General features: G+C 37.2%; 1 protein-coding gene across 13 annotated transcripts in view; it reads left to right on the forward strand.

Moving 5' to 3' along the window:
- Rapgef6 (Rap guanine nucleotide exchange factor (GEF) 6) overlaps positions 1-21,848 on the forward strand; it is a 176,478-nt gene that overhangs the window by 10,108 nt on the left and 144,522 nt on the right. For 11 of the 13 annotated variants that reach the window (XM_006532560.4, XM_006532563.4, NM_001252496.1 and 8 more), the window contains exons 2-4: positions 10,663-10,733; positions 13,457-13,513; positions 19,874-19,957. In XM_006532560.4, coding sequence (XP_006532623.1) covers positions 10,663-10,733; positions 13,457-13,513; positions 19,874-19,957 — 212 coding nt within the window. The remainder of the gene's footprint in view (positions 1-10,662; positions 10,734-13,456; positions 13,514-19,873; positions 19,958-21,848) is intronic. The other 2 variants (XM_030245697.1, XM_006532562.3) reach the window with 1 other exon arrangement.

Here is a 21,848-nt window from a genome sequence, read left to right on the forward strand (position 1 = left end):
TACTTTTCTCACTGACAAAATACATATCAAAAGCAACATAAGGAAGAATTATTCTGGCTCACAGTTTGAGGAACAGAGAGAACATGATGGCAGGGAGGCATGGCAACAGGAGCTTTGGCAGCTGGTCACACTGCACCTCCAGTCTGAATGCAGACAGGTGCTTGCTGGTGCTCAGCGGACTTTCTCTTTTCTTGTCAGTCCAGGACACAGCCCATAAGGTTGATTGTGCATCCATATTAACTTTCTAGAACACCATCATTAGACAAGGCCTAGGGTGTATTACTACTTTCTAAATCCTGTCAAGTTGACAATTAAGATTGGCCATTACACTGTGTACCTACAAGTGTAATTTTGGAAGGCCATACAACTGCAGATTGGGAATGTTTTCAGAAGGGATGTGGGCTGTATTTCCATGGTATAATGTTTGCCTGTAATGTGTGAGTTTTTGGAGTTTGATCCCTCACCAATGCAAAAGTAAAAGAAAAAAGTATTGTAGATGAGATTGTGTCTATACTGAACACAGACTTTTTTCCTTTGTCATTCTTTAATACCATATCACAACATTTTACCTAACAACTTCAGAACTGGTGGTTTGATTAAGAATGGCCCCCATAGGCTCCTAGAGTGGAATGCTTGGTCACCAAGGAATGACATTATTAAAAGGTATGACCTTAAAGAAGTGTGTTACTGAGGGTGGACTTTGAGGTTTCAAAAGCTCAAGCTCTCTCTCTTTCTCTCTCTCTCTCTCTCTCTCTCTCTCTCTCTCTCTCTCTCTCTCCTGATTTAGACATGCTAATAAATGGACTAAACCTCTGAAACTGTAAGCCAGCCCCAATTAAATGGTTTTCTTTATAAGAGTTGCCATGGTCCTTGTGTCTCATCACATCAGTAGGGCAAATACTTTCTCATCACTGCCTTAGTTTTTCAAGGTAAAACTAAGACCACCAGAGACCATTACACAGAAACTCTTAAAACTGAAAAGAAATTCTTTATTGCTGGCCTGCAGCTGCATTGGGAACTTGCCTACATCATGCAGCCCCAAGCCTTTCTCTTTATGCACCAAAAACATATCCTGGTTGTCATAGTTCAGATAGCAGGAAGCAGAACTACAGAAGCCAGAAAGCAAGGTTAGTACATTTCGAGACTTCCTGGAACTGTAGACTAGGTCTTTGATGGGTTACATCTATGTTCCTGTTTTGGCACACTTTGAGGCCTACATGTTATGATTTACAGTCAGAACGTTGCTTCTAGCATAGTGTCTGTGTTTCTAAGGTCTGGGGGCCTGTTACATTAGCTATATCTCAGAGGTTCTGATAAATTGTGCTTTGATTTTCATTTGAATCTAGGTATTTTTACATTTCCTCCTTGAGTTCTTCATTGGTCATTCATAATTGCTCAGACCCATTACCATTCAGAGAGAAGAAGACAAACTACTATTAGCAGCAAACTGCAACAGACTCTACACAGTAAATACACTTGACAATGGATTGAAGCCCACTGATGTCATCTGTTAATTATCACAGGACATAAAATGACAAGGTTGCATATAATGTGCTTTGAAGTTAAAATCATTTAAGGTCCAGCACTGGGGAGGCAGAGGCAGGTGGATTTCTGAGTTCGAGGCCAGCCTGGTCTGCAAAGTGAGTTCCAGGACAGCCAGGGCTATACAGAGAAACCCTGTCTCCAAAAACCAAAAAAAAAAAAAAAAAAAAAAAATCGTTTAAGGGGTTAGTGTGGATATAGTAAGTGGATGAAATAAATGAAGGGGAAAGGCAGGAAAAGGGAGAAATACATTAAAAGAAAGGAAAAAGAAGCAATAGAGAAGTATAGAAGAGAAGAGAAAAGAACAAGAAATTAGAAAAAAATTAAATGAAAAATAAAGATTTCCCAATAATGAGAAAATTCAAAAGCGAAATTAGGTAAATGCAAGAAGGGGACTAAAAAAGATAAGATCATCTAAAATAGCTTAAAGTGCTATTTAAAAATAGTGTGGGAACGAGGAGGATACATGGCAGAATGATATAAGAGAAAAGAGAAATATATTGTTCAATAAATTTCTGTGCGTGAGGGCTGGAGGGGGTCAGTTAAACTGGGTTTCTGTCTTTCCTAGAGCTTATGCTGTTGCTGTGTTTCTTAGGTAAACTTGCGGTGTCTAGCACTGCTGTCTTCATTGATAATTTTCCTTGTCTGAACACCAGCGGCCTCTGCTGGCCATACTTAAATTGCACCCTGTGGCAGGTTCTCTCCCCTGGCAGAAGTTCTGTTGGGAATGTTTCTCTCGGGTACCTCAAAAGTGTGAGAAAAAGTCAAAGCACATGGGAAGGACATGTCTCCGTACTTTAAAGATCTCCTGGTTTTCAATCACTCTGCTAGATTGATATGTCAGTGGTTCTTTAGTACACCACAGAACCTCCAACGTTCTCAGGCTCTTTTGGAAGTGTTGATGGCTCCAGAGGTTGATGAGCTACTGATCTCAGGCTATCAAACTCCAGAATCATTTCAATAAATGAACTATTGATAAGAGACTATCATCCTTATGTACTTGCCTGCTTGGATGAGTCCCCCCAATTCCCTGTGCCCTTCAGCTTGCCAGCCTTTATCTAGCTCACTGTTCTCTATAGCTGTTTTCCTGGGCCTTCCTTCATCCTATGTCTTTGGCAGGCCTGATTGCAGTTTCCAGACCTCTGGTTCCCCACTCAGCTTAACAATAGGTTCCATCTCAAGATGGTATCTGGCTCTGCCATTGGGGTCTAATGTAAAGTGATGAAGTGGAACTTCAGTTTATATTGATTTTTCCACCAAAGGAATTTGTTTCTCACCAGAACCTCCCAACAGGATTTGAAGCTTATCAAGGCTTTGTACTTTTCTTGACTTGCTTGGCTTATCTTTTGCCCTTGCTTCTCCCATTCCCCGCCTGGGCACAGATGCTATGCTTGCCTACTCTTTTTGGTTAATCACATGTGGGTTTTTTTTGGCATTTTCAGATATTCTTTCACTCCCTTTGTGGATTTCCAAAACTCTTTCATGTCTTTTTCTGTTTGGGATAGTCTTGTCTTCTGACTTATTCCATCTGGTCAAATACCTCTTGCAAGTTCAGGGTGGTAGTGGGGGGGGGGTTGTGTAAAGTGTCAAAGGTCATTGGTATTTTGATACAGATTACATTACATTGAGTCACTAAATTACTTTGGGAGGCAGAAACATTTTAAACAGTTATATGGAATTTTTCTACTTTGTAGATGTGCTTGTGTACATAAATGTATGAATACATAACATGTTCATATGTTCGTGCATTTCGTATGCATGCATTCCTCAGTAGTATTTTATTTATTTGGGTGCACATATATTTAGGAAAGTTACTTTCTCTGCTGAATTAATCCCTTATCATAATACAGTGATATTTCTTGTCTCTTTTTACTCTTGACCTTTGTTTTTTTGTTTTTGTTTTTCTTTTGGATTCCATTTTAATGATAGAAGTATTCCATTCCTTTACTTTGCATCTGTATGTGTCCTTAGAGTTGACCTGGATTTCTGATAAGCATATAGAGTAGTTTTTCTATTTAATCATTCTTTGTGTGTTTGGGAATTGTTTATTTGCCTATAATACTGAGGATTGAGCCTGAAGCCTAGTACATGCTAGGAAAACAGTATTATACCCCGAGACTGTTTAGCTGGGGACCTTAACTCACTCAGATTCAAAGTAATCCTGGAAAGGTATGCTGTTACCATAATCATTTTGTAATGCATTCTCTAGTTTTGTTGTTGCTCCTATTTTTTTTCTTTCTCCCTTTCTTGTAGTCTTTCTTGATGGTTTAGTGCTTTACTTACTATTTGGCTCGAGTAGTGTGGCTTGATTCTTTATTACTTTTGGTTTGTATATTATAGATTTTTTTCCTTATGGTTTCTGTGATGCATACAAACATCTTTTAGTTTTAACTATTTTTAAATTGTAGCACTTCAACATGATCATAAAGGTACGAACAAACCAAAGGAACAAGAACAGTTGTTTTAATCTAGACAGGGGTAGGGCCATGATAATATATATAGTTTATGCACCATTTTTAGCAATATTAGAGCATCTGGATATGTCTGTGTAAGGACTCTCACTAGTCAGCTTTGTACTTTTTCCATGTTCTCTTATTTGTCAATCTCTTGTGGTTTGAAGACCTTCCCTTTACCATTCAAGATGTATCTGATGGGACAATATCCTCCTCTTGCTTTTGTTTGTCTGGGAATGATGTTATCTCCTCAATTACGTACAATATTCTTTTTAAAAAACATTTATGTGTATGTGTGTGTATATTTTTTTTTTCCTTTGAGTGTGTAGGGGAAGGCAAACGATGTGTGCCGCTGTGCACATGTGGAGTCAGAAGAGTGCTTGGAAGAGTTGGTTTTCTCTTTCCATCTTGGGTATTCCAGGAATGGAATTCAGGTTTTATGCTGGGCAATAGGCAGTTGTTTTAATATTTCCCTGGCCCTGGACACACTGTTCTTGATTAATGGTGCTTTTTCTTCAGTGATATGAAAATTTCATGCCACTTTTTTCCTGCCTTGTAAGATTCCTGCTAAGACTGCTATCATGAGAATAGGGATACTTGCATGTGTTATTGATATATTTTCATGTACAGTCTTTTAAATATTTATATGTACACATGTGTTTTGCTAACACATATGTCTTACACTACTTGTGTGCCTGTAGAGGCCAAAAGAGGACATCAGATGCTCCTGGAACGAAATTACAGATGGTTTTAAGCTGTCATGTGGGTGCTAGTAGCTGAACTCAGTTCTCTGTAAGAGCAGCCAGCTAAACCATCTCTCCAGCCCTTAAAATCTTTTTTGTCTTTCATTTTGAGAGCTTAACTATAGAGATATCTTGGTATAGACTTGCTTTAGTTAGATATAACTGGTGTTACCTTTAATCTTTTATTATATATGGATATTTGTATCCTAATACAAATTCTGGGGTTTTTTTCACTCAACGTGTTTTCTACTTTTTTTTTTTTCTTGCCATTTTTAAATTCTTGGGACCCTGTAACTTGAGTACAGAGTACAGGGTACTCAAGTACCTTCTTTACCATCACAAAGGATCCATAGTTTTTAATTTTTTCCATGTACTTGTCATGTATTTTTCTCCCTGGTGTGTGTACACTTTGGTACTTAAGCACAATTTAAGCCTAGGTTTGTCTTATGTAGATTCTATATATATCATTTCTTGGTGTGTGTGTGTGTATATATATATATATACACATACATACATACCAAGAAAGTATAGTCTTTTATCTGCAAGCTTCTGCCTGAGGTCCTGTAGGCCCTGCTGCCTCATCTTTAGCTCCACGTTTCTTTCTGATGTGTATTATATGACAGTGCAGGATTCAACCTTGTTCAGAAAAGAATCTCTTTGGATAGATCTTTGATCCTTGGGCTTTTATGTCATACCAGTCGCCATCAATACTTGTAAGATGAGTAGTACTTTTAAACCCACATACTACCAGCACAATACATAGTGTCCTATGACCAAGGGTCACAGTGCTATGAGCTGCCTGTTGCTGAGGTGGACTCCTAGCCCAAGATGACTGTAACCAGTCATAAGTATTAGTTTTCTGATTCTGGGACTCTTCAGAGACACTGTCTGACCAGCCTAGCACTAAGTTACAGCATATAGCTTTGTGCTTACTATGCTGTCCCATGGTTTGGGTCTTATACCACACTGTGCTGCCAAATGTTGGGATAGTGTTGATGAAGGTTCAGTCCTGATCCACCAGGCTGATTCTTAAGCCTGGTCAGGCCTTACATGCTGAAGCTTAACAATCTCAGGTGCACTGAGGTCCATAACTGCTGGTAATGAAGGATGTGTCTGTCCTGCTAGCGTATGGACCTATCTGGCACTTTGGCAGTTTGAGAGAGACAGTGCCTTGGCTACCAAGATGCTAAGCTGTTTCATACCTGAGTCTCTCACAGCTATAGAGAACTGTACTACTTTAGTAGATCAGATGTGCCGTGGAACCAGTCCAAGGCTGGAAACAATACAGGCTGAAGCTGGAGTTTTGATTTACCCATACACAAATATCTCCCTGTTGCAGGAGCCAGATTCAAGGCTCTTTGTGTAAACTTTAGCCTGCATATAGGGCATTCAGTTTCTACAGGTGTTTGGTCTCACTTTGGGCCAGGCATAGAACTCTAGGACAAAGCCTTTGGCTAGTTTTTATGCTCTGTTCCCTAGCAAATGGAATCTTATTTTCCCTCTACTGCCTGAGGTTGAAAGAGGTAGTCAACCTCCTGACCTAAGCATTGTTGTAATGGATAGTGGGCTGCTGTCAGGGGTCATGTGACTTTGCCTAACGCTGGGTTTTGCCATGGCAGGCCTGGCACTGAGTATCAAGTCTAAGATATGGGTTTAACTTCTTCACTGTACCCTAAACAAGAGCCCATTGAATATATCTACAATAAATACTGTAGGTTTGGATTGTTTGAAGGGTGCAAGAGAGCTTGTTTGTTTTAGGATGACAGTGACGCCATCACTCACCTTCACACAGAGAAGTTTAGAAAGTCTGGTCATGCCTTAGTTAACAATGGGGATATGTTCTGAAAAAAAAATCATTGGGCAATTTTGTGATTGTATGGACTTACATAAACTCAACATAGTACAGCTAAATCACTTTCTGTGGCATCTGTTTACACAAGAATCACACAGACACACGAGTCTGTATTGCCCTATGACATAAAGTTAAGAAATGTAGTAAGCATGAGTGAGGCTTGTGCCAGTATAATATGGCATATGCTATTTGCAGTGAATTTTAATTTATTTGGCAGTGTTACGGATGAAACCTGGAGCCTTATGCATGCTAGTTGGGCATTTTATCCCCTGAGCTATATCCCTAGCCTTTGAACTTTTTTTCTCTTAATGTCAGTACAGGCATACTCTCAAAGAATTATGTGAAATAGTTGGGAAGATATTTTAGTCAGTAATGTGTTTACCTTGCTTGCAAGCGTGAGAATCTGAGTTTAATCCTCAACTCATGTGAAAAATCAGATGTGATAGTATTTGTAGGATTCTTGTTGTTAACCATGCAATCAACCAGCATTAAGTGAATTCCAGGCCGGTGAGGGAGACTATGTCGCCAGTAATAGGTAAACAAATAAGTGGTAGCAAAGGAACAACACTCAGAGTTGTCCTTTGGCCTCCTATGTACAAATGTGTGCATGCGTGAGCATACAGAGCACCAAAATAAGGTATACTGAAACAATCTAAACCAGTGATGGAGACACTTACCATAATCAATATTAATTATTATATATAACTGTGTTATTGTGTTTCTATACAACTATCAGGACAGAAGCTCTGTTTACACAAGAATCACACAGACACACGAGTCTGTATTGCCCTATGACATTGTTACATCTATAAGGTCACTAGACAATAGGGATTTTTCATGTCCACCATAATGAGGCCACCATTGTGTATATGGTTGCTAATTGCAGTGTGTGACTTCACTTTTTTGCTTAGCTGAAATCTCTTATTCCCAATCCTAACCTGGTCTTTGTTCTAATGCTCTGAATTTCCACAGTACTTTGTTGGTACAGTTAAAGAAACAGATGCTAGTGATTTGGGGTGTTGTCATGTCCCAGATGGTTAATTTTCTGTCTTCCTCCCTGCTTCTCCTTTCAGGCTCCATCAGTAGCTTTCAAGTACACTCTGTAAGTAATTAGCATCCCCTTTCTAGCATTTGAATTTGTGACTGCAAACAAAATTCTATAAGACTTTCAGTTTGCTTCCATTGGTGTTTTTCCATTTTCCTTCTTTCTTTCTTTTTTTTTTTTTTTTAAAGGAGCTAAGTGAGGTTTGCTAGGATAGATTTTGTTTCTTTTGCATACACCAAGAAGCCTAATAGGTCATGTATTTCCTCAATCTTGTCTCATAGTTGTTAACTGGTACAAAAGCCCCAAGAAACTCCTTGCTACCTGTGTTTAAAAAAAAATACAAGTAAAAAAAATAACTACCCATGTGTTCTGGGAGTTGTCTTTTTATGAAGGCTTGGTGTTTTGTATCTATTTAGGTTGATGTATTAGAAGAACTGGCATTTAGTAAGCATCCTAGTTCTTTTGCTTTTATCCCCAAGTTACTAGACAAATAATGTAGAGTGACATGGTGCCTGCCTGTAAACCTAAGCATCAGTGTGTGAAGACTTGCCTGTAGGGCTTTTTAAACTAGACCGGCAACATGGAGACATAATCCCTAAGATTCTGGGCCTGAGAATGCATTTTTTTCCCCTAAGCTCCCAAGTGTTGCTAATTTAGGATTTCTTAGGACTACATGCACCAGAACTCAAACTCAATTCTGCCGCCCCCTGTGTCTAGGAGTGGGCTTTTGGGATAGTCTTATTATGGTACCTTGGCTGACTTGACATTTATGATGTAGGATAGGCTGGTTTTGAATTCAAGGGGTTAATTCCAGGACCATAGTGGATACTACATCTGTAGATTCTTAAGTCCCTTATATAAAAGTGCTTTATTGCATGTAACCTCTATACACCCTCTCATATACTTCGTAGTTTCTCTAGGTGACTGGTAACTAAAAACTATGTAAGTAGTTGCTATTCTATATTGGAGTACTACGTAAAAGCAGCTCTATTTCTCCCTGGTGATGAAGATCAGTTTATTCTTTCAAATCAGCAGCTGCCCTCACCTGTTGCTTCTTAGGTCCTAGAGTTTAAAGTTACTCTGCTAGCAGCTTGTACTTGTAGTTCAGTAAGAGTCTTGTACTGCTCTTTTCCTCAAAAACTGTATACAATCTTAAGAATCAAGATCTCTAAACCTGCAGAGTCACACTCAGAAATTCAGATGTATTTCTTATGGAGTAAACTTACTTCTCTTTTAATCTAGTTATTTACCTGAAAAAAATATTTTTCCTTTTTTGTTCATCTTTTGTTTTCCCATTTTGAGACAATATTTCTTATGACGCAATTTACCTCAAGCTCCCTATGTAGCTAAGGAGGACCTTGAACTTCTGATTCTCCAGGTTCTACCTCTTGAGTGCTATTATTATAGTGATGTGCTACCATATACTGTTCTCTCTTTTGTAATTTAATTTTACATATTTGCACGTGGTGACTGTGTCTTCAAGACTAAAGGGGGACGTTTTGCAGGTTTCTAGAAGTACTTGCAGATCTGAAGTTAGTTAACCTTGTTCCTGTCCCATTCTACTGATCGGAATAAATTATAGAACTAACCGAGATCAGTGGGAAGAACAAATAGACTCTGTATGGAAGGTGGTATATTCCTATTGCAGGAAATCATGAGATAATAATAGAAAAGAGAAAATATCATGGTAGCTGTATTAGAAGTTTAATTTGCTTTATCTCCTCTCTTCCAAATCTTTGTAGACCCTTCTTACTTGAAATGGTTTTCTTTTTTAATTTTGTAACCCCTTTTATTCACTTAAAATTTTTTCACTTTTCATTTTAATAAGGACTAATCGGAGATACTATGTGTTTAACTTTCCTCAGTAGAAAATTGTGATCTTTGGATTCAGTGCAATGTTTCTTTTTATTAGTATCCCCATATTGCCTTACTAACTTACTAGAATGCAAGTTGCCTTGGTTTCTTTTTCCTCTGTTACTAATAGATACTTGGCAAGTCACATATCAGAGTATGACAGTAGTTAGCAGTGGTCTCTGCTGATATGAAAATGTTTCTTACAAGAGAATAAGGGATATATATTATATAGAGAATTTATGTTTGTCTGCTTTTTATTATCATCACCACATACCAGTAATCTTAAATAACATGAGTAGCAGAACACACCTTTCTGTTGGGGATGTGAACTTCTGTGAAGTTCTCATTTGCATATGCCAAAGCTCATAGTTAAGATTATATTTTATCAGAGGGCTAAAGAAAGATTGCTTGCTGCTTTCAGAGTTAATAGTAGTGCCGTCCATTGGATATATTTTTGCTTATAGGAAATTATAATACGGAGTCTCTTGAGAGTCCTTTAGAAAATCATATTTTAAGGGGACTTTAAAAAACCACGGGGCTGGAGAGAGATGGCTCAATGGCTTAAGTCTGTTTACTGCTCTTACAGAGGACCTGTGTTCTCAGAACCCACTGTGAGCAGCTTATAACCACTTGTAACTCCAGCTCTGGAGACATCACATGAACATACTCCTTACCACCACCTTATAAGCACATAATTAAAAATAAAATAAATCTCTAAAATAAAGGAAAAACCAGATCTTTGGAGGTGTTAGATGGGATGCCTAAAGCCTACAAACATTGAGACTAATCTGGAGGAAACTAAAAACAAACTGAGCTGTATTTGCCTGTGTGAGTGTTTGAAATATTTTTATATTTAGTGTCCACAAATATGTGGGTACTAAAGAAAAGGTCATAGCTGTTTAGAAATACTTAGGTAAGAAAGGTAAGAAGTAATGAGTTGTTGGCTTTGTATTGTTTGAGTAGGTGCTATGCTCATGAAGAAGAGGAATTCCTAGAGGGAGCTCCTCCTTACTTTTGTAAAACTTGGAATTCAGAGGTTTCTGCGGCCCTTGTGTAGTTAACAGAGCTCTGTCTTAAATGGTTGGGGTGCTTAAAAAGATTTGAGTGAGGAGGATGGGTCATATTTTGGAGTGTATATTTGAAAAGTAATCTAAACACCTTTGTGTTTCACAGGACTTAAATATTATTTATTCTTATCTGCATGGGATGGAAATACTATCAAACCTCAGGGAGCATCAGCTTAGGTGAGTGTGATTGGTTTATCAGTCTGCGCTATATGTTACGCATCTGTTCACCGGGTACTTGTTAAACCTTTACAGTCATCCTGTCTTAGGCATTTGAAGTACTTAGACTAGATCTCTAGTGTCCTCAAGTTTGAAAGCACAGTAAGGACTATATACAGCCAGGGTGGAGTTGGCCCATGGGAAAGCAGAGGCAGGTAGATTTCTCTGAGTTCAAGGCCAGCCAGGGCTACACAGAAAAACCTGGTCTCAAAAGAACAAAAAGGAGAGAGAGAGAGAGAGAGAGAGAGAGAGAGAGACTGGGGGTGGGGGTGGGGGGGGGGAAACACCAGCAAATTGTATGCTAGGCAGAAATAAGTACTGTGAGTATGATACAGCATGGTGATGTGAAGTCACCTATTAGCTTCTTGAATTTAGATCATTACTGAAGACCTCTTTTAGGAAATGGGTTTTGAAGGAAGGAAGGCCTCTGTAACAGGGCCTAGAAAACGGGCCAAAGAAGACTTTGGTTTCTGGTACAGAGTGAAAAAAATGATATAGAATACAGTAGTAGTCTCAGGGAGCCAGATAACTTAGGACTTTTTGTAAGGCTAGACATAGGAGTTTCTTATTCCAGCTTTTCTTAGTGTGATAGTTAAGTCTCCATCATATATGCTGCAGTTTTGTCTTCAATAAAATGGGGTGATAACTTTGTCTTTTTAACGTGTTTTTAATTTAAATGAGACTAAAGCAAAGAACTATGTTCTCAATTTGTGCCAGATAGTGGAGTTGCCCTGGTTTTCTTTCTGTTTCTGTGATAAACAACATAACAAGAGGCAGCTTGGGAAGGAAAGGGTTTATTTGGCTGACAAGTTCCCATTACAGTTCATAATTGAGGGAAGCCACAGCTGAGGCGGGAACTGAAGCAGAAGTCATGGAGGAACACTGCTCATGTGCTTGTCCCCCATGGCTTGCTCAAGTTGCTTTTTTATGCAACCCAGGACCACCTACATACAGATCGTGCTGACCACAGTGATCTGCACCTTTCCACATCAATTATTAAATCAAGAAAATGCTTCATAGACTTGCTCACAGTCCAATCTGATAGAGGCAAATCCTCAGATTCCTTCTTCCAGATTATTTCTAGGTTTATATCAAGTTGACATATACTAACCAGCACAGAACTCAAAGCTCTTCTATTTCCTTTTTGAAGACTCTCTTATTAGTTGTGCCAGATGCTTAAGCTGGGTACAATATGTTAACCTGGCATGAGTTTGTGCAGCCAAGATCCATACACTTTATGAACCTCTGCTTCCTCTTTAAGTCAGACCTTGCCTGGCAGTGGTGGTGCACACCTTTGATCCCAGCACTTAGGAGGCAGAGTCAGGCGGATCTGAGTTGAGGGCCAGCCTGGTCTACAAAGTGAGTTCCAGAACACAGAGAAGCCCTGACTTGATAAAGTCAGACCTGTGTATCTGAGATCATATGGTTATATTGTAGCTACTTTAGAGTGCTATGAAGCATTAATTATTGTGATTTTGTATATTTTCATTCAACCTGCTTTCTTTTCATGACCAATTAGCTCACTGTTTTTTCTCAGTGTTCAAGGTTCTGATGATGAACCAAGTTGTTAAAATATAATTTATTTTCTGTTACATTCTGTGTTCTGTATAAAGTAACTTGGGTGTTTGTGTTTGTGAATATATCAGGAAAAATGAAAACTAAAAATTAGAGCAATCATCAAAATCTATTTATTTTATTTTTAAAGATTCTTTTAAAATGCAACAAATTTATGAACCTTGCAGATTTTTTTTTGGGTGGGTATATATGTACTGTTGCCAGTAACTGTTCTTCACAAGATGGGGGAATGAGCCATTCAAATGTATATTTTATCAAGATAAAATTATTTGGTGTGAGTTGACAAGTTTTGTTTTGTTTTTTTGTTTTTTCGAGACAGGGTTTCTCTGTATAGCTCTGGCTGTCCTGGAGCTCACTTTGTAGACCAGGCTGGCCTCGAACTCAGAAATCCGCCTGCCTCTGCACACACACACACCCCCCACCCCCCCAGTGCTGGGATTAAAGGTGTGCGCCACCACGCCCTGCAACAAGTTTTTTAATGTGTATAAGAACCTTAATTCCAGGGCTGGAGAGATGGCTCCAGGGTTAAGAGCACTGACTGCTCTTCCAATTCCCAGCAACCATATGGTGGCTCACAACCATCTGTAATGGGTTCACCCTCTTCTGGTGTGTCTGAAGAGAGCAATGGTGTACCCATATAAATAAATAAATAAATAAATAAATAAATAAATAAATAAATAAATAAATAAATCTTTCAAAGAAAAAGGAATTTTAATTCCATAACATCATTATGGTTTTGATTGGTTTTGTAGTTTCGTTTTACTTTGCTTGATTTTTGTATACAAAAGCTCACTTTATTGCTCTGATGAGACTTGAGTTTATTGTCATATGACTGCCTCAGCCTCAATCCACCTGCATATGGCATATGCCTCAGTCACAGGCATAGGCCACTATGACTGGTTTGCATTACTTTTTAAAAAGCGAAGAAGAGGCAAAATACTTTAAACCAAAATATCTATTGCTCTTATAAAAAATGTTATTGCATTACAATATATTTCCAAGCTTAGTAAAAATTTAGTTTTCTGTCTGATCATTTTTCTATTGATATAACTGATAGTTTTAAAACAAAATGTAAGATAAAAGCCTTGTCTTTTTACCCTTTTTATTAGGTTAATGTCTACAAGAGCACGCTATGAGAGATACAGTGGCAATCAAATGCTTTTTTGGTAAGTATTTTTATGATTAGTGACTTATGTTTAAATCTGTACTTTTCACATTAAAGTTGATTTGGTAATCATAAACTGAAGTATAATACATATAAAACATAGGAAACAGTTTCGTGCATTCAATGTTAAAAATATATGCAACTATGACTACTGTTGCTAAAGACACTGGCTTTCTTTCCTAGTAAGCTCCACTCAGCACTGTTTTGGAATGGTAATTACAATTGTGACTTTATTGTTATCAATTAATTTACCTCTTTGTCAATTTCTTACTGATAGATCTTTTGATCAGGTTGTTAAAAAGCAAAAGAAAGGCAAAATACTTTAAATCAAAATATTATCTATTGCTTTTAAAAGAATGTTATTAGATATATTTCCAAAGTTGGTAAAAACACTTAGTTTTACGTCTGATTTAGCAGATGTCAGTCCAGGATTCTTTAATGTTCCACTTTGGGGTTTAGGATTTGGGATGGTTTATTGAACACACACCTAAAGACTGATCGACCAGGGCAATAGCTCAGGCTCAAGAGCTGAAAGCTGTGTGCTGGACATTTCTCAGAGCCAGCTTATAAAGGTTAAAACTGCAAAAACCACCATGAGCTCATAGACAGGTGCTGGAAATGCTATCCAGTGGTTGGCCCTAACTCAAGCCATGTTTTACATAATAGTTCATATTCACCTTTAATTTGATGGGTCCTAACATGAAGCCTATAGTTGTAGAATGCCTTAAGAGTAACAAACCTCTTAACATGCAGAACATAAGCAGGGTATGTGGTCAGCATGACCTTGAACTGAGTCAAGTTATTTTTCTTCATCAGTAACTGGCAGGCACGTTACAGCTGTAATATGAAATAGCTGGCGGGCATGGAACAAATAGCTAGCGGCTATGGTAGAGAGACAGGCCTCAACAGTTCTCTTTCACTGATATAGTTAGAGTATATCTTGGTTTTCTCTACTGTATGTTGGGGTTACTTCCAGATTTTTACTGTTGTGAAGTGAAAAATAAGCTCCCTGTGGGAATTTAGCTCACTCCTTTGTACCCTTACTTATTATTAATTCCACTTACACATCTTTGTAGAAATAAAATTACCAGAATTTCGCATATTATGGAGTGTTAAATGGAGTTACTAAAATTTTTCAAGTGTCAACCAGCTTCCTGCTATTGTTGTACCAGTTTCAGTGACTTTCAGCTGTGTAATAACTCCTTGTACCCATCTTTTTTGCATTTTTGTATTTCCAAGACCAAGGTTAGGGTAGATCAGTCTACCTTGGCCTCCCTGTGGATGGAACCAAAGGCATGAGCCACCTCGCCTGGCCTTGTTGACCCATCTTTAACACCTTTGCAGCCTATTTTATGTTCTTGCTTCAGTTTTAGGCAACATCACTTCATTATCTCACCATGATTTTATTCTACAGTGTTCTGTTCACTAATGATGATTAATGGTTCTCATGTTTTCAACCTTTTTGGCTAGCTTCTAATGAAATCTTAAGAGTTCCTAATCATTTTTCTGTTGTAATGCCTTATTTGGGAAATTAATTCATCATGGATTATCAAATCCTTGGTAGATATGCTTGCTGCAAATACTTTCCTCGTTATGATTTTTGTCTTTCCTACATCTTTGCAAGGATGTATACTTGGAAGACAAAGGGGTGATTGGATCTCCTGGACCTGGACTTATAGATGGTTATGAACTACCCAACATAGATCCTCCCAAGATCAATATGCACTCTTAAACCCCAGAACCATTTCCCTAGCCATGATCAATGCTTTTTATATCTGTTCTTTAAAAAATTATAAGCCGGGCATGGTTGTGAATGCCTTTAATCCCAGCACTCTGGCGGCAGAAGGCAGGCGGATTTCTGAAGCTAGCCTGGTCTACAAAAAACAAGTCCAGGAAGATAGCCAGGGCTACACAGAGAAACCTTGTCTCAAAGAACAAACAATCAAACAAATTTATAACGACCCATCTCTGCTTTAAGATTGTAAAAATTGTATTGTTTTTAGTTAAAACCTTCAGTATTTTGCTTCCCAAAAAGTGTGTTAACTCCATGATGTAAAAGATTTTAGTTATTGTTATAAATTGTAGTTAAACTCTTATTTCCCTTGATTTAATTCTATTTTTAAAATAAATTCATTCTATATGATGTAGCTATATTCATTATAACAAAGTTATAAAATAAAAGGTACAAAATGGTTGACATTATATAGATTTGTATTCAGTCTACTATGTGTCTGACTGACCTTTAGTGAAGGAAATCTGACTTGATATAGAGAAAAGGTTAAAAATGAACATCTTAAAATAACTTAGCAGCATCTTAAAATAATTTGTATTTTTCTTTGGTATAAAATCAACTGTTTATAACTTTTTTACAACACAAGGATTAATTACAACACAAGGATCTGAGACTTTGTCAGTGAATTTTGTTGTTGTTGTTGTTGTTGTTTTGCTTTTGTTGTTGTTTTGCTTTTGAAACAGGGTTTGTCCTGTAGCCCTGGCTATCCTGGAACTCTATGTAGTACCAGGCTGTCCTCACAAAAATCCACCTGCCTCCACGGCCTGAGTGCTAGGATTGCATATAGTTAAAGTGCTTTTAATTAGTTATTTTTCTACATGTGATTTTTGTGGCATTTTGTATGCTATTTGGAAAATATTAATAATAATGAATTTTATAATTTTTCCATTTTGACACCTTTTATACATTATCTTTAAAATGTCATTAACTAATGAAACCACTACTCTCTTCCAGAAAATTTAGGAACATTCCAATCTTGTTACATCTAAAATTGAAATTTTTTAAAGCTTTGGTTTTATGATTGACAGTTTTATAATTAGGTTTTTGTGATGCCTAAACGACCCAGTAGTTTTTAATACTGTTTTTGCTTTTCTGTATATATTGGAGAATTAACCCATCAGTTTCCACATTCATAAAAACCTGTTGGACAATTTGGCCCTTGTGTTGGGAGAGCATTAAATCTAAATCAGTGAAGAAAGAATTGACATCATAGAAATACCATCTTTCAGCATGCACATACGTATATTCTTCCACTTATTTGCTGGTCTTTAATTCTTTACAGCAGTGTTATGTTTTGCTTTGGTTTTACAGGAAAGACTTTGCTGCATATATACTTCTAAATTGACAGGGTTTGTTATTTTGAAATGTGGGTAGTCTTTTTCTCTGATTTTTTTTTTAGATATTGATTTATCATGCTCTACACAGTTATGTTAAAGAGTCAGTTATTTTTATTGTTTTGTGAGTGACATTATTTTCTCATGAATATTTTTCCCTCTTGCTTCTCAACAGTGTCTAGTGTCCTTAAATGTGATCCCCCCTTTAGATTTCTTTGTTAAGGATTTATAAAACTTTTTCATTACATTTAAAAAACATCCTTAGTCACTATGTTTTTATGATTGACTTCTTAAACTGATTTTTCTTTCCTACTTTCATTCATTTTTGTCTCTCATCTTTATACCATTTTCCTCCCTTATTTTCTCTATTATGTTATTTTCTACTGACTTTCTTGTTTATGAATTCTTTTCTCCTCTTTCTAGTCCTAAATAAAACTTCAGTGTTTGACTTCCTGGAATGTGTGTGTGTTTTAATTTTTCAGTTCTAGGTTTTAATACATTTTTCATAAATTTCAGTGCTTAAGTAAGTTCTATGTTGTCTTTTTTGGTTGGTTAGCTTTGAGCTTACTAAATATAATGGATGGGGTTGGTGTTTGTTGTTTCCTATTTTTTTAATTATTATTTTGTTGTTGTTCTCATCAGTCTTAGTAATTTTCTACTGAATGCCAGATGCTGTGTGAAAAGTAGAAACCCTGCTTAGCTTTCTCTGGGTGCTTAGAAGTGTGCTTTGTTTGTTCTTGCATTTTGATAGGCAGAATGAAGACATCTTGATGCGACGAATGCTGCATCATGTGGTCATTAGTGGAAGTTTTCTTTTGGTTGCTTCTATTTTTTAGGGGTTAAGGAAGCTGCAGATCACTCAAAATAAAATGAATAAGGAGAATTAAGGGAATTCTGGAAAAGGAAGGAAGAGAGGGAGAGAAGGAAATGAGTAAGATCATTATGGAATAGACAGGTGATAAGAGTCTAGGTAACAAACAGTTGCAAAGAGGTGGTGACATTGATTGGAGTCTTGAACTCTAGATTACTGAAGATTAACTTGTGACGAAGCAAATATTCCAGTAAATGACTGTGGAAATGCATTTAGAGCAAAATAGAAGATAAAATTTCTAACAATCTGGCCATGGTGGGCTCACATGGAGAATCTCAGCAGTGGGAGTCTGAGGATAGAAGATTGCCATGAATTTGAGAGCAGTCTGATCTACATAGAACGTTCTAGGTTAGACCTGTTATGTTCTGGGTTTTTTGTTTTTTGTTTTTTTGTTTTTGTTTTTTTTGGTTTTTCGAGACAGGGTTTCTCTGTGTAGCCCTGTCTGTCCTGGAACTCACTTTGTAGACCAGGCTGGCCTCAAACTCAGAAATCCGCCTGCCTCTGCCTCCCAAGTGCTGGGATTAAAGGCGTGTGCCACCACGTCTGGCTCCTGTTGTGTTTTATTAAAAAGAAAAAGCCAAGGATGTATTTGATAGAAGCACGGTAGGGTGAGATGGAAGGGGGTGTCTCTGTGGCTCATGCTGAGGCAGCCCTTCCCCCTGAAGTACCAGCTATACAATGGGTTTAGTATAGAATAGTTTATTTAGGGCATGAGAAAGGGAGTAGAGACAGACAGAAAGACAGACAGACAGACAGGAGGAGAGCCTGGCCAGGAACATGTGGAGAGGGGGCAGAGGAGGAGTGGGGAAGCAGGAAGTGGGAGAATGGGGTCAGGATGAGAAGGGGCAGAGAGTAAGAGAAAGTGGAGGGGGCAAACAAGCCCCTTTTATAGTAAGCCAGGCATACCTGACTGTTGCCAGGTAACTGGGACAGAAAGGATTTGTATCAGCCAAGAATTCTGCAAGAAATGGGAGGATTAACTTTTAGTGTCTGGAACTGATTACATCACAGGACAGTGACTGATATGATCAGATGATCTAAAATTTACAGCTGGGAATCTTTAATGAAAAGAATAGTTTGTTATTGATGTGAGGTATAAGGAGAAGACAGCCATCTTTAGGCCCAGAGGCAGGAGAAATATATGAGAGAATCTACCATTTTAATATGTTTGTAAAGTAGGCAGAATCCAAGGAAATCCCCAGAGAACACACTGAGAATAAAAGATATCTTTCAGATGTCTGACTAGAGTTCAGAAGACTCGAGTGTTTTTATCCTTATGCTTAGTTGTTAAGGTTCAAGAGAGCTAATGAGTATCTGCAGTATTTTCAAATTTTACTGACAATTATAACATTTTGAAAATTCCTAGAAAATGAGTGGTAAATATGGAGATCTAAAAATACTAGAGCATTTGGTAAAAGTTGTTAATTGTATAAAAAAAGAGTATCTTTACTTTCTCTTTCTCTCACACATATATACTCTCTTCGACCCTCATACACTCTGGTATGCTAGAAATGGAACTTTGGGCCACAAAACAGCTCTGTTACTGAGCTAAGGCCCCAGCCCCTTTAGTGGTTTGAGGTTGGAATATTAATCAAGCTCTACTGGACTTGAAGAACTTAAAAACATGAGAATTTTAAAAATTTTAAAGAAAATTCTTATAAATTGGCCCAACTTAAAGGTTGTTGAAAACTGTGACTAATCATTGTGTAATGACACTGAAAATCAAAATCAGCTCTTCTTTAAAATATAGCATTATAATACAAAGGGCAAAAGGAAATTCTACCCTGAAGCTCCACAATTTTATCTTTCCTACCTCTATATAACACAATTTCAGGAATTCACTGTTTTATTGTTCATCTATTTTCTTTTTCTTTAATATTTTTTATTATTATGCATTTTCCTCAATTATATTTAGAATGCTATTCCAAAAGTCCCCCATACCCTCCCCCCCCCAACTCCCCTACCCATCCATTCTCATTTTTTGGCCCTGGCATTCCCCTGTACTGGGGCATATAAAGTTTGAGTGTCCAATGGGCCTCTCTTTCCAGTGATGGCCAACTAGGCCATCTTTCTAATTGTCCTCTTGTCTGTTTTTTAAGTTCTCATGTTTCCTGTTTACTGGTGATTTGAAGGGTTTTTTTTCCCCCTTCTGCTTGTGTGTTGAGAATTATCTTCTGCCCCTTGTGAACATGCTCTATGTGTAAAACATTAGGTAAGGAAACAAGAAGATACCCCAATATTGTTACTTAGTTTTTAATTATTTGCAGCATTACCAGAATGTAGTCTATGCTTTGCATTCATATTGAATCCGCACATATGTAGACATTTGTATTTGCTTACTTTTTTCCTTATATATTTAAACAGTTCAGAAACTATTGCCAGATGTTGGTATATCCTGCTTTCTGGATCTGTACTTGTAAAAGATTCTATGGTCCTTCCTCCTTGCAGGTAAGTTTCCAGTGATACTGTGTATTTTTTTGTTTTGTGATTGGATCTTAACTATTTATCTTTGAATTGTGCTCCTGCCTCAGTCTCAGTGCTAGGATTTTTGCAGTCTGCCTGCTCCATCTAGCTAGATAAAATTAATATTGTAACTCTTTCGTTCTTTACTTCAGAGCTAATGTACATTTTTTTTTTCCTCAGTGACAATATATTTTTGAAATATATTTTCGGTTGATGCAATTGCACATTTTGGCAGGAGTCTAATACTTAAATTTCTGATGGTGTAATTTTTCCTTTCTTTGTGTTTGAACCTTACTCAGTTATGTGACTTATTTTTAGTTTTCTGTAAGACAAAGATGATAACCCTTGGTAAATGTCATGAGGCATTAGCAAGTTTGGTTACTCAAAGCTTTCAAAAGTCCGTTAGAACTCAGAGCAAGGTTACTGAAGTTTGTATTTCTAGCTAGCAATTCTTAGGCAGATTACTTAACCTCTCTGAGTTTACTCAGAAGTAGGTATAATAAATAATAGTAGAAGCTGTTTGATAGACCAGGTCTGCGAAATACATAAGTTAGCATAAATAAATCTCTCTTAGACATCTCCTGGCTATTTACAGTAGTTGTTAGCAATATTTATAATTATTTTTTGTATTTTAATATACCTTTAAAATATATTCTTTCACAGTGTATTTGTATTTTTATCTACTTTCCCACTAAACCCCTTCTCAACAAGTCTTTTCTCTCTCTGTGTGTGTGTGTGTGTGTGTGTGCGTGTGTGTGTGTGTTTTACATTCATGCTGTGCCATGGTGCACATGTCAGGAAATCAGGACAACTTGAATCTGTTCTCTCCTATCATGTGAGTTCTGGAGATGGAACTGAGGTCCTCAGCCTGGCAGCATGCACCTTTACTCACTGAACCATTTCATTGTCCAAAGAAGACTTAAAGCGAGACATGAGAGTACAGCTAAGTTAGTTGAGTAATGTTAAATTTATTAAACTAAATACCAAGGCACAGGGTATCTTGATTTATATGCCATTTTAAAAGTCATATCTTTTTTTTTTTTTTTTTTTTTTTTTTTTTTTGAGACAGGGTTTCTCTGTATAGCCCTGGCTGTCCTGGAACTCACTTTGTAGACCAGGCTGGCCTCGAACTTAGAAATCCGCCTGCCTCTGCCTCCCCAGTGCTGGGATTAAAGGCGTGCGCCACCACGCCCGGCTAAAAGTCATATCTTGAATTCTAAAACTTTAAATTGTTGGCCACGGGTTAAATGAAATCTGTGCTTCTTCATGAGTAGAATTAAGCGTGTTAACCTTTTACAAAGATTTTGTTGTTGTTCTTGGTTATTTACGCCTTTTTGCTATTCCTTTCTCTATGTTTGTGAAACTTAAAATAATGAAATTTCATTGGGTCTGCCTGTGGTTGATTTTAGGATTAGTATTTTCTTTTGAATATTTTCTCATTCTCCTGTGTTTTTTAAATAGTTACAAATTTGTTGTAAAAACTCTTTGTAGCCAATAAGTGACCATTTGTTTCTAATCTAGTCAATGAAGTTTTAGTTTTTAGAATAACTCGTAGGAATATGAGTTTTGAACAAAGTTAAAGAAAGTTATGTTGGACATTAACTTAGCTATCCAGAACACAGCAAACATGATAATACTCGTTTAATTAAACTTTATACTAAAGAATATGGGTAATAGGTCTTTATTTTTGTGTGTGTGAAAGTTAAGAAACACTCATTAGGATGAATGAGTTAATGGAAAGAGAAGTTCATAAAATGATAGTTGTCATAAAATAATCATCACATTATTTTTGGCTTGTGTGAATGTTGTTTCTAACCATTATGATACAAGAAGAATATGAACCCTCCATAGTCTAAGACTAGGGATGATAGTAGTA

This window comes from Mus musculus, chromosome 11 (assembly GCF_000001635.26).
Source record: "Mus musculus strain C57BL/6J chromosome 11, GRCm38.p6 C57BL/6J".
NCBI lineage: Eukaryota > Metazoa > Chordata > Mammalia > Rodentia > Muridae > Mus > Mus musculus.